Genomic DNA, 17,309 nt, shown 5'->3' with positions numbered 1-17,309 from the left:
ATTAAATTATTGCGTTTGCGAAAAGCTGGTCACAGCCAGGTCAGGGTAGAGGAAAATGTCATCTATGAATTTTTCAGCTTATGCCCAGTCATGAATTACATGCATCTTTTCTTAACAATTCATAGAGCAGTTGTAACAAATTTGAGGAAACTTTTTATAAATTCATTATCCAGTTCAAATATGCCTTTTTTTTATTCTTGACTTGACTTTACAACTTAATACAGCATTGTTTATCACTTGTGACTCCATGTTTTCCCGATCATATTCAAAAAACCATGCAGAAAGGCTGCCTAGCAACTTACTAGTATCACCTCTGATTTTAAAACGCAGTAGGACTCTTTTTGAAACCCATCAGATCAAGACGGACATTTTATGACATTTTCTTAGCAAAAAAAGAAAAAAATTCACTTAAGGCCCCAAAAAAATGGAAAAAATGAAACATTGATTACAAATTAAATGTGCTTGTAACAGTAAAATGAATCCCGCAGTATTTCGTGCAGCAGAGCACCTTTAGTTTAATGAACAATGAACACAAACACAAGAAAAATAAAACCCTATTAGAATACCTCTAAAGCTTGATTCATGCCTCGATGTTCAATCAATGCAGAGAGTACACTATGAGGCAAGCTTTTCTTTGTATTAATACTTTTGTATGCTGCATACTTTCACCTCCAATTAGACCACCACAATGCTGCTTTACAGAAAGCCTTCTGTAGCATTGAGTCACTATGTGCTTCAAACAATGCAATTTAAAAGCCGATGTAAATGGATCCAACTCAAGGCCTGCACATGCGGAGCTACAAATGTTCCACAGAAGCTTTTTTTTTTTCTGAAAATGTTGTGAAGATGCTCGAAGGCGTAGTTATTAATCAATACGGAGTTCCACTGATTGTAGAGATAATTGGAAATATGAAATGATAGAGATGCAGAATGCACATATGTAATTTAATTAATTGCTCAAAATAGTTTATTTTCTCACACTAACATTCTTTTAGAAGAAAACTGCAATTTTAACAAAGCAAACCCAGTGGTGAAATCAGTGGTGGCGTGCTGTAGCCTCAATGTCAAAGAGACTCAAATGCACACATGGCCACTTTTAAGGTGGATAAAAGATCCTGAGCGCATTTTGGTGACAAGACATTCAACAATTTATTATCTAAGAAAAGTATTTAGAGCCTGTGTAAGAACTTTAGAAATGGGGTGATGTGCTCCATTTTCCTAGATTTTGTAACATCTGAAGCAGGAGAGTTCTGGATCAGCTGCAGCTGTCAGATTCACCTTTTTTGGAAGATCTGTGGAGACTGTTGCAGTAATCAATTCGACTAAAGACAAACACATGAACGAGTTTCTGAAGGTGGCGTTGGCACATTAGTGCTTTGATTCTGGAAATGTTCTTTAGGCGAGAGAAGGCCGACTTTATAATTGTCTTTATACTTCTCTGAAGATTCAGCTCAAGTTCATCACTACACCCAGATTTGAGGTCTGACCAGCAAAAGCTGATGCTGTGTGCTGGCTCTTGATCATTCCTCTTTTGGTCCAAAAGTAATAATTTTAGTTTTGTTCTGATTCAGCTGAAGAAAGTTACAAATCCATGCACTGATTTGCTCCATACATCTGGTAAATCCCTGAATGGGTTTGTATCTACCTGGTGACATTGTAATGTAGAGCTGTGTATCATCTGGAAAATAAATGATGCTCCCACATTGGCTGCTTTGCAAATGGAAACCAATGGTGTGTCAAGAATTGCATGTATTTTAGCTTTCTTTTGAAGATTTTAGAAAAGATAAATCTGTTTATTTAAAGTATTTGTCATTAAAATTTTTGATACTGCAATTATCTGCATACACGGCATCAGAAGTAGATTGAGCTTCATGGCAAACAGTCCTACTAAATGACATTGAGAAATTGAAAGATGACTTGTAATAACAGCAGCTGCAGATTTAGGAGCAGAAGAGACGATGAACGAAACTAAGTGCTTGACTATCTCCACTCTATGGCATCAACATCAAGATCTCATGACAAAGTTGAGGCGAAGCACAGCTTTTCCTGCAGTGGACTAGTCTCCTCTGAGTATTTCTCTCTGCTCTTTGCTTTCACCTTACTATTACCTGTCAGTCACAGTAATGTGCAGTGGGTGCAGTGGTTCCAGGGCCATTTGCTGCCTCTTTGCTTTGATGCCCACCAGCGAGTTGTTTTCGGTATGCTTTCATGTACACAGTGCACTTCTTTAGAGAGCTAATTTCATGCTTTTTGGTCTTGAAGAAGAGCACTATTGATTGTTGTTTTCTACTTTCTTTAAAGTGATTTTCATTTGTAATTTAAATTGGTGGTGGTGGTCGTGGTGGTGGGGAAGCAATAATGTGTCTATTTCCCGCCTTTTCATTAAAAACCAGACAGTTTTATTGTCATGGATGCTTAAATTCTCATTATAATCAGTGTGTAGGAAGATAAACCTCACTTGCATCTGTTGAGAGCTATTTACCATCAGAGCAGTGATCTGAAACATGCAAGGCAGAAGTATGCTATTAGTTAATTGTATTCCGTTAGGAAGATCCAGGTCAAGATGGCTTATAGCTGGATCAAACAAAAATATATCTTAAGTTCATTACAATTCAAGTTGCATTCATGCCGAGCATTACATAAGCGTGACGGAATATAAATCAAAAACCTGCTTGTGGCTTCTATAATAAAAATGCTTTCTACTGGGACATTTTCTGTTTCACTCTCTTGTAGTTGGTGGGGGGAGAGTTTGACCTGGAGACAAACTTCATTATTCAGGACGCTGAGAGCATCGGCTGCATGGTGGAGCTGCTGGAACACTGCGATGTCACCTGCCAGGCTGAGATCTGGAGCATGTTCACTGCCATTCTTCGAAAAAGTGTTCGAAATCTGCAGACGAGCACTGAAGTGGGGCTCATCCAACAGGTGCTGCTCAAAATGAGCTCAGTGGATGACATGATTGCAGGTATGATGATGATATGAGTAGACATATAATTTGAGCTGTGCTGTTTTAAATGTAAATTTTGAGCTGATTGTCATTTTAATGCCTGGTTACTATACGAGTTAAGCTCTCTTCACTCAGTCATTTGCAAATCGATCTTTTTTTTTTCAAAATGGAAATAATGTGGCCGCATAGAATTTGATGGAAAATCTGATTTCCACCTACATTGTTGTTCATTGTTCAGGAATGAGGAAGATTTGGTCTGATGTTTTCCTGAAATTACAATAAAGTAAATATGTAAAAGAATACAGCAGGCTGAGAAATTGAAGCAGTGAAATAAAGGTGAACTAGGAAAATGTGTTACTGGAGGAACTTTTTTGGTTCAATTTACATAATTTATTTTTAATCAGTATCTTAATCACTTACTTCATTTTAGACATCAATTAGGGATCAGAGTGGTTCTTGGAGGACAGGTTCTTCAGCACTTATCCACTGCGTTAAAACGAGTGAGAGCATTGAATACCACTGACAGGATGCCACTTAAATTTAGATCCTTATTTGAGAAACTATCCTCGTCTTGTTGAACTGAGGAAATACAAGACTTCTGGGCTGCAAGTCCAAATCCTAACAAAGCTGACTTATTTATTCACAGCTCTGCCAGCATCCTCAGAACATTGATAGGAAAATCTGATTTGGCTAAATTAAACAGTAACAAGTTCCGCTGCCCGTCTTTTGCAGCTGCCACTGATCTGTTCATGTTAAAACAGTCATCTCCAATTACTTTTCTGAGGAATTAGTCTCAGATACACAATTTGGTGTGCGTCTCCTTATCGGCAAAGATTCACCTTATTTGTACTCTGGGATTGCTAAAAGAGGAAGACATACAACATTTCAGTTGTGATGAAAATAACTGTTCTTTTTAGCCTGAATGAGAGCACATTTTCAGCAAGGATGATGGCAAAATATGGTTTAGATTTTCAAAAGACATGCTAATGCTGTCAGAATTACCAATTTCAAATTACTCTCTCATTCGGTGCTTCGTTCATGTAGGAGTTTCAGCTTGTTGTCAAAATAAAAACAAGCCTGTGAGAGCTGCTACTTTATGACATCTGGTCCCTTGATGGGTATGAATGATCAAGGTGGCTGTTGATTTTTAAGAAAAATAGAACAATTGGACACATGCAAACATGACAAGTCAGTCAGGATAGGGCTGTGTTAGCGTTTGCACAAATAATGTATTCATTCACAAACTTCATGACAGGCAGATAAGGTTTGCTTTTCTTGACAATGCAAAAATAAAGCTTGGATTTATGGAGTAAGTTTTCATGATCTTGGAAAAACTAAAATTTTACTCGCATGAAAGGCTTTTTGTGTGTCTTTTTATTGACCCTCCCTGGCTCCTGCCCTCAGTGGACTCAGTCATTTACCTCCAGAGCCCTTTGCAATGAATCTCAGAATTGAGTTGTTTCCAATGGTCATCTTTGAGATGTTTCTACTGGCTAAATCGAGTCCACCTGTTTTAAATTTAGTTGATTGGACTCAATTTGAAAGGACACACACACACACCTGTCTATATACAATTGACAGTTCAGGTCAGAGGTCATTCACCAAGCATGAAATCAAAGGAATTGTCTGGCGACCTGAGAGACTGTCTTGAGGTAGAAATATTTCTGCTGCTTCAAATGTCCCAGTGAGGTCAGTGGCCTCCATCATTGGTAAATAAATAACGTTTGGAAGCATGTAGACTCTTCCTAGACCAGGCCAGCCGTTCAAATGGATCAGCGGGGGAGAAGGGCTTTAGTGACCAAGATCTCTCTGGTTTGAATTCCAGGCGTCATGTTTGGAAGAAACCAGACACGGCTCATCACCAGGTCAATACCATCCCTGAGGTGAAACATGGCATCATGGTGATGTGATGTCATGCAGCAGCAGGAACTGGCAGACTAATCAGGATAAAGGGAAAGATGAACGCTGCTATGTGCAGGATAAAAAGCTGCTCCAGACCAATCCTGACCTCAGGATGAGGCGACAGTTCAGCAGAAAAATGACCCAAAGTCCATGGCCAAGATCTCACTGGAGCGGGTTCAGAACCACTCTGTAAATGTCCTGGAGCGACCAAGCCAAGAGTCCAGACTTGAATCTTATTGAACATCTCTGGAGAGATCTGAAAATGCTGCACAGACGTCTCCCAACCAACTTTATGGGGCTGGAGAAGTACTGCAAAAATATACATGCCAAACTTGCGGCATCATATTCAAAAAGGCTTGATGCAGTAGTTGCTGCCAAATGTGGAGCAGCAGGTGATTTATTGGTTTTATTTTTATAATAAATTTGCAAAAATTCTCCCCCCCCCAAATTGTCCACCTCGTCATAATGGGGTATTTGTGAGTAGAAGAGACTAATTTAATACAAATGGGAATAAGACTGTAACGTATCAAAAAATGTGGAAAGAGGGAAGAGCTGTGAATTCTTTCTTGATCCTCTGTGAAATGAATGGAAATTGCTTCTTTTGTGTTAGCTGAAATGTGTTTAAGATCTGAAATAAAACTAGACTTCCTCTGCTATGTTACTTTAACTTTTAATTAGGGAGTTTATCACATTGATACAGGCACTGTGTGTGATTTTTGCTGATAGGTTTTGTGTTTTATGTAATTTAATTTCACCAACAAAGTCCAACAGCAAATTAAAGGGGAGCCATGTCTCAGGATAAGCAGCATCAGCACGTCCCCTTGAGGATCTCCTCTCCAACGGGGATTAGTTGTATCTTTAAAATTCAACTGCATTTTTGACTATTTTTCCTTTTGTTTGTGTGTCTGCTTGCATTGTCTTTTGCAAGACTTACTGGTGGATATGCTGGGTGTATTGGCCAGCTACAGCATCACAGTGAAGGAACTGAAGTTGCTCTTCAGCATGCTCCGAGGAGAAGGTGGCCTTTGGGTAAGTGACACGACAACTGAAGGGCTTGATGAATCCGTCTTGTTTTGTCGGGGTCAGTTAAATTTCCTGTCGCCGGGTATAATCTGTTACAATAAAAGTTGTAATTCTCTCTTTTGACACGCGTACAGCCAAAGCACGCAATCAAAATGCTGTCGGTGTTAAATCAGATGCCGCAGAGACATGGCCCGGACATCTTCTTCAACTTTCCTGGCCGCAGCGCAGCAGTAAGCATCATCGTTATATAACTTCATTGCATGTTGTCTTTTGAAAAATGTTTCTTAAGAGTATTTTAGCAACGTAGGGTGTGGAGAAATATTATTGTGCCTCAATGATAAGAAGCTAAGTATGGCAGCAGTGGAACTATCAGTTAAACTGTGAGAACGTTGACTTGTAGCTATTTTATTTCTTTTGCTTTTTGCGTTTCTGTTTGACCTAAAAAAATAAATAGATTAAAACTCCTGAAAACACTCCTGAAAATCTTAAAGATTAGCGGCAATGTTATTTAGTCAAGCTTCAGTGCTGCAGTTATTTTAACAGACTAAAACTTGGTTGCAGTATTCATCCATATAATTTCCCTCTGGGATTAATGTTTTGCAATTGAATTTGAATTGCATTAAACATCTGGATGATTTGATTAAATTATCTCTATAGTTCTGGTGAAGTCAGTGTGTATTTTTCAAATTAAGAAGTTATTTCCTGAAAAACAAATTATTACTTGAACAATGTTTTTTTTACCATTATACCATTTTTTTTTTTTTTTACACCTGGATTTGACATTTGACAGTTCGTTTTATTGTAAAGCGCCTCAGTACATTTGTATTTTCTCCTGCAGAGGCTTATTTATATTTACCCAAGTCATTCTAGAGTGCTACTGTTGCAAAATATATATTCTGAATAGCTTGGTATGGAGGAACACCAAAGGACTTTAAATAGCTTTCCTGGCTACTTCATGACGTTTTTTATCATGTTTCTTCTAGGCAATTGCTTTACCTCCCATTGCTAAGTGGCCTTATCAGAGCGGGTTTACATTCAACACTTGGTTCAGAATGGATCCTTTGAATAATATCAATGTAGACAAGGACAAACCATATCTCTACTGGTAAGAGCACACCAACACACACTTGTGCTTTTTTATTTCACCTTAATAGTTTTGCTGTTGCAGAGGCTTATGAAGCGAACAGCAGCTTTATTGACAACGCCTTATTATGTCTGATGCTTTGTGACTAACACTGATTGTCTAACCAGTTTATGACTGAATATCGTATCCAAGGTTAAAATAGTTTTCGACGTTATTTGTCACACGCACATGTACAACGTCTTTATAATGTCTTTAGGAAAACGGCCTTGTTTTTCCCCAGATAATGCCACAAATTCTGATGTGGAAATGTAGTACTGCAGCTGGATTACTGAGGGCTTAAAGACACTGCGGAGGTAATCATTTAGATGTGAATAATTGCCACAAAGCGCTCGCATACCGGCTTCTGCTGAAGATTTAGGTAATTATTGTAAAAATCAATGATCCAAAATCGCTGCACTGTCTGGCTCCTTCTCTTTGTTTGTAGAAGAGCCTTTCATTAAAGTCAAAGAGTGTAATTTATGATGGCGAGTAAAAGAATCAGAGTGGACAGAAAAGGTGGAAAGATTCAACTCCCTGACAGGGAAGACTGATTAGGCAGAGATAATAGTCACTTCGGTCTTTATCACCTCTTGGCTGTCGTCGGCATTTGGGGATCTAAGTGTTTTACCGAAATAAACTCTTCGTCTTAGTAGATCTCTGTTTCTCTGATGTGGCAAATCAAAAAGGGAAGAAGACATGGAGCATTGCACTAGCAAAGGTTTTCATATGTGCCTCCTATTCTACACTGACGGTCACAAAAGAGTTAGATCTGCCAAGCTAATCCTGTTTATGCATTGCTCTGAGTGCCTCGCAGCTCAGCAGCAGGCTTGTAAATAACCAAAAAAAATAATTGCATCTTTAGAGGCGGACCGAGCTTCTCCAACAGAGTTTCCGAGCTCTGTGATAGAAAGGTGCGGAGATCCATATGTCTTTATGTACGAAACACAGCTGTGGTTGCATCCCTTTGAGGATGGGTCTCTTTGTTTCTTGATCGTTACAATGAGTGTTTGAGTCGAGTGTAACAGCTGTAGGCCTTAAGACTGTAAAAGTAAATTTAGCACGTGGCAGCAGAATAAAAGATGTGCAAAAGGAATCTGTTTGCATCTGCATAGAGTGGCCTGTGCACTGTTTGTTTTTATATGCAGTTTGCACTTCCAGTCAAATAATCTGGTGATGTTTGATTGAAAAGATGAGGCAAAATATTACTACAACCATAATTATCATCACATAATTCAGATGCATGCAAGACTTACCTCCTGGAAGTGACACGCTGTCACATTTAAAAATAATTCAAATATGATTTTAGCAGAAAACCTCAAAAAGCCCTCAGAAATTCTTATAAATTCTTCCCTTTAAAAACGGTTCTAATACCAGATTTCAGTTATTGTTTGGTGTATGCTTGATTTCAAATAGACAACAGTCTAAGTCTCAAAACGTAACTGTGCACTATAATGTACATTTTGCCAAAAAAAGAACACAGTGAATGACTAAAGGTGTAACTTACATAATTTTGTCTAAGCTTCCTCTTAGATTTCAGATGGTCTAAATTGGCTTAAGATTCTTTTTGAGCATAAAATAAGTTTTGAAATGTTTTCTTGCAGCTTTCGGACCAGCAAAGGCATTGGCTATTCTGCACATTTTGTCGGGAATTGTTTGATTGTCACATCGCTGAAGTCTAAAGGGAAAGGCTTCCAGCACTGTGTGAAGTTTGACTTCCAGCCCAGGAAGGTAGGTTTGTTTCGATGCTTATTTGAGTAGTAACTTTGAAATTAATACGTTCTTCATTGCAGTAGCATAGTTTCACAGTGAAAAATTTAAAAAAGAATCCAACCTTTAATTTGGGCGCATTTATTCTTTAGAGAATAATAAACACTGTTTTCAACTAAAAAGCGGTACCAGAGTTATTGAAATTTAAGCCTTTCAACCCATGTAACAATAGCATTTTTTTAATTTATGCTTTATTTCTTTAATCCGTTTCTGGAATCTTCTCATTTCTTTGGGGAAAGAATTTGGGGACTTTAATTAAAATTTTAAATAGGTAAAAAAGAAAGAAAAACCTCCCCAGCATTTTAAGCATATTTTTGTTGGTTGTTTTAACCCAGCAGTTTTTGCTACATTTATTATCACTTATCCTAAATCTCTCTTTTTTTTTTTTTTTTTTTAATTAGTACCGGTTTAATTGTCACCTGAGTTGTTTAAAACTCAGGAGTCTTACACGTGCAAATGTGGATTAGAGAACCAAACCTAATTTATTGTGGTGTGTTTCGGTGGTGTAGCTCTCCCTGTGGAGCAGAAAAACTCACCTGACACATGTGAAACAATTAGAGGCTTCGCATAACACTCGAGGAAAGCAATTTGTCTCATTCCAGGAGTCACAGTGTAGGTATTGTATTGTTGAAGCTGTTCAGAGATAAAGTGCATTAATTAACTTTTTAATTGATTTTTGGGTTCAGACATTAGTGAATAAGTGCGTTTCTAAATGATGTCCAGACAGCCTTCACTTTTCTGCTCAGCCATGAATCTTCTTTAACACAATGTTACCTCTATGGGTCGACGGCTCCTTTCTTCAGTCGAGCCAATAAATAATTGACTCTGGTTCACAAAAGAGTTGCATGGTTTTGCCATCTATTCACTTCTAATGCAGTAAGTAAGTACAATTTAGGTTTCCTTAGGAAGTAGTCCAAATAAAGTATTTTAGAGTGAAGAAGCAAACAGTCCCCAAGTATTAAAATACATTTTTTCAAAATCAATATCTACTGAATTTCATTTTCATTCACACCTAAATTGTGAAGTTCATATATTTATTTTATCTTTATTGTTTTTTTCAGAACAAATGCATATTCACATTCTGAGCATCCAGATTATTTATGTTTTTCTGTTTTTCTTTTTTTTTTCTTTTTTATTAGAGCTGCGTGGTATGTGGGGAAGAAGGCAACATTGCAATTACAATTTTCAAAATTGAAATGTGTGATTAATCCACATTGTTCTCACTTTTCCTCTTGCTTTTCCTTCAGCACAAATTTCTCGCCACTTAAAATTCATCTGAAATCTTCAGCATGTTTGTGTCGTGATGTCAGTGAAAGTCCATTCAACTGGCCATTTGCATTCAGAGCATTAACAAACATCCAAGCAGTCTTTTGTAATTGTAATATTCTACATGGTGACATGTCCCCGATGACAGCAATTTAAAATACTGTAGAGCTCTATACAAAGCTAAAAATAATGGCTTAAGCCTAAAGAAGTCAGAGTCACCCGGTAGTTTCTTTCCTAAAGATGGAGTCTAAGCACCCTTCTCCACTGTATTATTTCAATTGTGCAAAGGAAAAATGAGAACGGTTGATGTGGTTTTTGAAAATGAACACCTCTGGAGCTCATATCCTTTCTATCTGACTCACTCTTCACCTCCAGTGGTATATGATCAGCATAGTTCACATCTACAGCCGCTGGAGGAACAGTGAAATCCGATGCTACGTAAACGGACAGCTCGTTTCTTATGGCGACATGGCGTGGCACGTCAACACAAATGATGTAAGTGATCTTTACTTGTAGCACATTTTAATGCATGGTTGACAGGGACATACACATTGACGCTTTGCGTTTCCAGTCATTCTCATTATGAAAGGCTCATTTTCAGTCCCTTAGCAAGATGACATGGTCTACTTTCCATCCAGTTATTATGCAATTAGGTAGATTTTCATGTTGAAGATAGATTTTTAAACATGAAGGCCCAAAGAACCTACAGTTACACAAGACTGGTTTAAAATTGTATTGCTTTTTTGCAAAAGAAGGAATGAAGTGGTTTTTTTTCTTAATGTGCGTTTTAGACTATCTGTATGCTTTCACACTTTTCAGTTCAGGAAATATTCTGCTCCGCTTATTGCAGATCTCTGTTGTTTTGCGGTGAAGATATTTTTCATTTGAGTGGAAAAAATCAATGAGTCATAATTATTCTGTGCAGCACGATATTTTTAATGTGCTGGTAACAGAGAATAAAGCTATTTAAACCAAGAAATGGAGGGCTAAATTCAGGATTTTCCTTTCTAATTGTTTTATACTTTTCTAGACATTTTACTGTTTATGCCATAAGGATTTGTATAGTTCACAAATCTGAAGTTGACTTCTGAATATCCTGATTCATGAAGAGCTTTTTGACATCTGGACTAATTTGGATCACCCGTTTTTCTACATGTTTTGCACTTCTACTTTTTAAATGCAGTCTTTGTACTTGTTTCTAAGTATCATTTGTGTTACCTTTCATTTATTTCTACAGAAAGGAAAAAAAAAAACTAGTTTCGGTGGTTTCATTTTGATGGAATGTTGTAAGCTTTGCTGCTTACACATTTTAAGAAGAAACTAAGGAAATTGGCTATTGTATGGACATAAATCCTAATTGTAAAATAGTCCACATATTTTGCACTTCGCTGTGATCATTAATGTGGCTGCTGTTTTCTCTTTTCCCCCCTGTGATTCTGTCTGTTCTGAAGGTGCATTTTTCTAATTTACAGACTAAATTGCTACATTTTTTCTCTTTATGTAATAATCCATTTGAAAATGTTCCTAACTGCCCTTTCCTTTACATTCCCTTCTTTCAGAGCTATGATAAGTGCTTCCTCGGGTCTTCAGAAACAGCCGATGCAAACAGAGTGTTCTGTGGGCAGCTAGGAGCTGTCTACGTATTCAGTGAAGCTCTCAATCCGGCACAGATTTTTGCAATTCATCAGCTTGGACCAGGCTATAAGGTATGTGCTTGTGGGTGACTAAATTAGATTACATATAAGCAGTCTGAATCATCCATCCATTTGTGTAATCAATGAGAAGCGCTGCCCCGTAGTTCCTTGCCTTATGTCCTGCTTTTCCTGCCAGATAAATGGCTGCATAAATTACCTATTCCTTGGAAATAATAGCGCGGCACGCTGAGGGAAAGCTGCAGGAACTCGGTAAAGCGACTCAGTCCTGAGCCAACTTATATCAGCTGCAGCAATGCTGCCTAAAAAGCATCAAATCATGAATGTGAATAGAGAAACTTTGACTTGCCGTAAAAGGAGCTGCAAATAATTTTTTTCACACTGTGACAGTTTTAGCTCGTTTAATATGAGGTGTAATTCAACGTTGTTTTATTTGTTTTTAAATGTCTGCCAAGATTGTTCAGTTTACTTCTTCTCTTTACACTCTCATTTTTACCCCTGATATTTGGAGAATTGAGCTTCTTTAAACTCAATACTTGCACCCTGTTATAAAAAGTCAATAAAAGGCACTGCAAAACCGCCTCCAAACACATAATGTCTCACACAGTTTATATCAGAGGGGATTGTTTTGACGCTGAAATGTCTGTTTTGTTACTAAAGCAAAAATAGACTCTTTAGCAAAAACAATGTTCTATACTTCATCATAACTTTAAAAATGGATTATAGGTATGTAGGCCTTCCTTTCATTAATGGGATCGTCCCTTTTTTCCTAGTCTATTTAAAACTGCTTCCTGAATGAAGAAACCTGCACTACATTTTCCTTTTGTATTGTAATGTTAATGTTAAAATGTTACATTTATTTGTTAAATCAATACAACGTTTGCACAGATGACTTAAATGTGAATCCTTTGATGGAACAAGTCAGGAGGTTCCTCAAAATGTTGTCTATTAAGAGTTGAGTTGGTGAAATCTAGTTTCAGAGATATATAGTTTTTTTTAAATTTATTTATTTCTTTATTTTTAAATATGACTTTCAGCCAAATAATGTAAAACCAAGCAGTGTTTGAACTACGCACTATTACTTGGGAGAAAATGAGGCAATTGTTCAAAATTCTGAAGTGATGACCGGGGTCCATAAAGAAAATTACCTGTAAGTGATGGAGCTCTGATAAGTAATGGAGAATATAATAAATCTAGCCTAGTGGGTTGCTATAATTAGGAAGTTGTCCAGCTGTCAGGAATCCTTCCTGTTTTAATTAAGAGCTGCAGGGATATGCGTTAATGCAGGAGATTACAGCACGCATTTATTGCTGTACATCCACAGTTTGGCTCAGTCTTTGGAAAGAAACCTCTACACTGATGTGGGAGTATTTTCTTTTTTTTTAATCTCTGCTTACCTCATCTGTGTTTGATCTTTGACATGCTTTCTCTTGCTTGTACAGTGCTTTGAATGCAACTGTAACTTCTCGAGCTTTTCTGAACATATAGATTATTGCTTCAGCGGATCAACATTTTCTTGCATTCTATGATTTGTGGCCATGAAGCTCAAAAAAGCTGTCTGCAAAATAATCTACAAGTTCTCTTTAAAATTCCGCTTGCTAGACTTGATTTTGACCTGGAAGACTTCTGTGCATTTCATTATGAGCATATTTACGGCTGTGTCTTTGCATTTGTTCCAAGGATGTAGAACATCTTTAGAAATGTACTGACGATTTAAAGAGAAAATGTTGAGAATATGTGTACTAAAATTGACAGAAGCGTGCTTAAAAATATTCTTCACGATATGTTGCTGCAGTTTTCTTAGAATGTATTTTTATACCCCAAAGAGTTTGACGCTGCTGATCTACATGGTACGATAAAAATAAATATCAACACTTTAAAAGACATCTTTACTTTTAAGTTCTCAATCCGTCATAAGTTTCCACTGGCAGATTTACTGCACACTAAGTATTAATCACTGATTGGACTCGTCAAAGCAATTAAGCCATGACTTTGCATGTTTTCAAATGATGCACTTGGTTATTTCTATCCTTACCCTCTATCTCTGTTGCCATACGTGGGCTACAATAGGCAGATTAGCCCTCTGAATTTGTGCCAGCGCTGCTCTGCAGAATGCACCACAAAGTGCCGTAGAAGAGACCGACTTGCACAGCTGTGTTTCTCCTTTCAGGAAAATGAAATGCAACGTCAATGTAGGCTACGGATCAGAAGGTGTAATCTATAACCCTAGTGCAGATACAGAACAGCCATGACACCAGAAGTTAAAAACAAAGAATAATCTATACAGAAAAAAAAAAAAAAGAAATCTTTAAATGAATCTGATTGACCAGGTTTATTATCCTTTGCAGGAGTTCCTGTTCTGGAAGCTGAATCTTGCTTATTTTTGCTTTAGTTTCTATGTTTACAGTTCAATTTGCTTTACTGTTAAGTGATTATGATTCTGATCTGATGTGTCTCTAATGGTTCTGTGGGAGGCTGAATCTACTTGCATCTAAAGAGCCTAAAACACTTTACATCTGCAAGTATTGACCTAGTTTTTTGCTGGTATGGGAGTAATTGTATTGTTTTATTCCTAATTAGGGAGTTCATTAAGCCACCTACACTGGGACTGGTAATGTCTTTTTGAATATACATTGCAGTAGTGAAAGCATATATTTTTTAACAGTTCTTGTTATACTCAGACCACAGAAAACACTCGAGGTTCTGAACCTTTTCAGTGCTCGCCCTTGCTCAGGGATGGCCTTTTGCTCTTGGAGCAAAAGGGAGAACTGTGCCCTAATTCTTTTATATGACTGGCTGGCCTGTGGAATGATGCTGTCATGGCACAAGGTTTTATAGTCAAAACCCATGCGATCTTTATTTTCACACTGCGGCACTGCCCGCACAGAAGTGGAAGCGCTGGAGCTTGTTATTTTTGGTCACTTGGGCTCCATGAGTAAAAAACTACCCAAGGATGTTAGAGACTACATGATGAGATGCATAATAACTGCTGTGTGGACTTGATCATAGCAAATGAGGAGAATATGTATATGTATGTTTTTTTTTTTTTTTTTACGAACAAAGTAAGAAGCGGTGTAGCAGAAGTTGTAGTTCATCCTTACTGTTTCTGATGTTCTTTACTGGAGAAATATGTGCAGGGATGTAGTGCTGGGTGATGGCACCCATTGCTCCGTTCATGCAAGTAGATGTTTCACATTAATACACATTAAATGAGCAAGAACTTTGTTTGAAATGGTACAAATAGCAAATGAATAATTTAAAATTATTTTGCTAGTAACTTAGTTAGCTTTTCTTCCCAAGACTAATTAACTTGACACTGAGCACACCTGCAGTATCAAACGGTTATTTGCATTTCTCTCGATTCATGTTTCATTAAATCATACGAATGCATAGAACTGTCCAACCATTGTTGAATAGCAGATTCATTTAGGATGTATAAAATGCAAAGAATTTAGTTAATCTCTGAACATGCCCATCAGAATCTCCCGCTGGTTTTCAGATTTGACTCTCGGGCATGCTTAAATTGGGTTTTCAGGTCCACGCTCCGACTTCAGAGGTAATAACTAGTCACCGCAGTTGTTCTTGGTTAAGTTTTCTCTCTTATACAGGGTGCTCCCAAAATACGCATAGGTGTTTCTTCTTATTAGCTCGACATGACAGGTCATTAGTTTTTGTGTTTTATTTGTATAGTTCATGCCAAATCAAAGTACCACCGGTGGTTAGAATCCTGGGAACATGGACCCCTATTGAAGTACTAACAGTCTCAGCCAGCAGTCCTCTTTATGTTTTTACTTCAGCTGAAAATGACAGATTTTGATGCATTTTAGGCAGGTGCGCGATGCTCTGAGAAGCTTTTTATTTTTTTTACAAATCTTCTGGGACCATATGGTTGTTTCCTCGCCGCAGAGCTCTATCTCTCTCTGATCACCACATGCTTGCTGCCCATAATTCTGAGAAAGATGGAAAACATTTCTCGCATTCATTAATAATTCAGCTCTACTGATTAGAGGAATCGATTTAAGTATTAAGCATGGTCCATTCTCACAGCTTTGACAGATTATTTTAGCTCATCTGTCAACAAATAATTGATTGAGTAAATTACGACTACTCTGTCATTGATAAGCAATTTGTTATGTTAACTATATTAAATCTCTTATTGAACCATTAACTAGCTGGACTCAGGCGATCAAAGTGTCTTGAGACAGCAGAAGGTAATAAGGCAATGGGCAAATCTGAAATATTAAAAAAAAGGGAAATCCCCCACTTGCACTGTAGAGATAATTAAAAGTGGCATCATAAATTAACCGGAAGTTTGATGGGGCAAAAACTATTTTTTTCTCTAAAAAGGACAAATGACTTGATTTAACTTTTGTAGTTATTCCCTCTAATTGTCAGGTTGTGAAATGACAGTAATTCAGGACTTAATTGCACACGGCCAGGTTTTATTTGATTGTGTTTTCAATCATATCTGATAACCCTTAATTTACTTGTTTTGCACAAGCGTATTTAAGCCCTAAATGACCCATTCAGTCCTAGCAGGAGAGTGAAAATGCCCACGTTCAGTTGGTAGCCATTTCAGAGTGAGCACACGAGAACTCACAGTGACAGTGCTTTGTTGGATACAATTCAAGAAAAAAGCTTGGCATAAATGGTCTAGTTAAATTAAAACAAGTAAGCAATCATTTAAGATTTCAAAGGAACCTTAATGCATTTGGTCAGGCTGTGTTCCTCCTCATCATTGCTCTCTGTAGTAGAAGCTGCAGAAAACCAAGTGATGTTGATCCAGAGAGAAAAAAAGGGAAAGAGAGCAACATAAAATATTTAGCAACATAAAAGAGCAAAACGTACTTTGTTTTTGTAAAATACATGTTAATCTAATTGGTGTGATGTGTTTTTAGAAGATATACAAGTGAGATTACATTTTTTTTTTTTTTTTTTGGCAGAAGATAGTGACATTAAGGGGAAGTCATGAAATGTTGCACCTTACACAACTTCTTTACGCTACTTTGCTGGTTTCCAGTTAATTGTGCCAAGAATGGTTTGCATCACTGAAATGGTAAATTGTGTTGCACTTTGTGGCTGATTACACTAATAAAGATTGATAAAAATTAAAAAAGACAGTTCTAATCAGTGTAGAAATTGCATTTTCAAAATGTTGCCTTTTTCGCGCAGCTTTGATCAGCTCTTTCTCAAATAATTTTTTTCCCATCAAGTCATAATTAAGATACCACCACAGAGAAAGTGATAAGGGGCTTTGTGCAGAAAATAACTTTGCATTTTGTCCCGTGTTTCCTTTTATCTCCTAATTCCCTGATTTGCTCTAGTTTTTTTTTTTTTTTCTTTTGCAGAGTACGTTTAAGTTCAAGTCGGAGAGTGATATCCACTTAGCAGAGCATCACAAGCAGGTGTTGTACGACGGTAAAGTGGCAGGCTCCATCGCCTTCACCTACAACGCCAAGGCCACCGACGCACAGCTCTGCCTGGAGTCCTCCCCTCGTGAAAACGCCTCTATCTTTGTGCACTCACCGCACGCCCTTATGCTTCAGGTCAAATGCATTACTCTTAATCTGTACACACCACCTGAGGCGATGATGAATTCATTTATGTTTTTTTTTTCTTTCTTTTTTAT

At 37.5% G+C, this 17,309-nt stretch overlaps 1 protein-coding gene across 1 annotated transcript in view; it reads left to right on the top strand.

The window, feature by feature from the left end:
- LOC103149466 (neurobeachin-like) overlaps nt 1-17,309 on the top strand; it is a 218,122-nt gene that overhangs the window by 43,817 nt on the left and 156,996 nt on the right. Inside the window, exons 2-9 of the mRNA XM_016679957.1 lie at nt 2,734-2,965; nt 5,778-5,878; nt 6,007-6,102; nt 6,856-6,977; nt 8,597-8,723; nt 10,404-10,523; nt 11,588-11,734; nt 17,029-17,226. Coding sequence (XP_016535443.1) covers nt 2,734-2,965; nt 5,778-5,878; nt 6,007-6,102; nt 6,856-6,977; nt 8,597-8,723; nt 10,404-10,523; nt 11,588-11,734; nt 17,029-17,226 — 1,143 coding nt within the window. The remainder of the gene's footprint in view (nt 1-2,733; nt 2,966-5,777; nt 5,879-6,006; nt 6,103-6,855; nt 6,978-8,596; nt 8,724-10,403; nt 10,524-11,587; nt 11,735-17,028; nt 17,227-17,309) is intronic.

Source organism: Poecilia formosa, unplaced genomic scaffold (assembly GCF_000485575.1).
Source record: "Poecilia formosa unplaced genomic scaffold, Poecilia_formosa-5.1.2 Scaffold228, whole genome shotgun sequence".
NCBI classification, from domain to species: domain Eukaryota; kingdom Metazoa; phylum Chordata; class Actinopteri; order Cyprinodontiformes; family Poeciliidae; genus Poecilia; species Poecilia formosa.
This window is presented reverse-complemented; position numbering and strand designations above follow the sequence as displayed.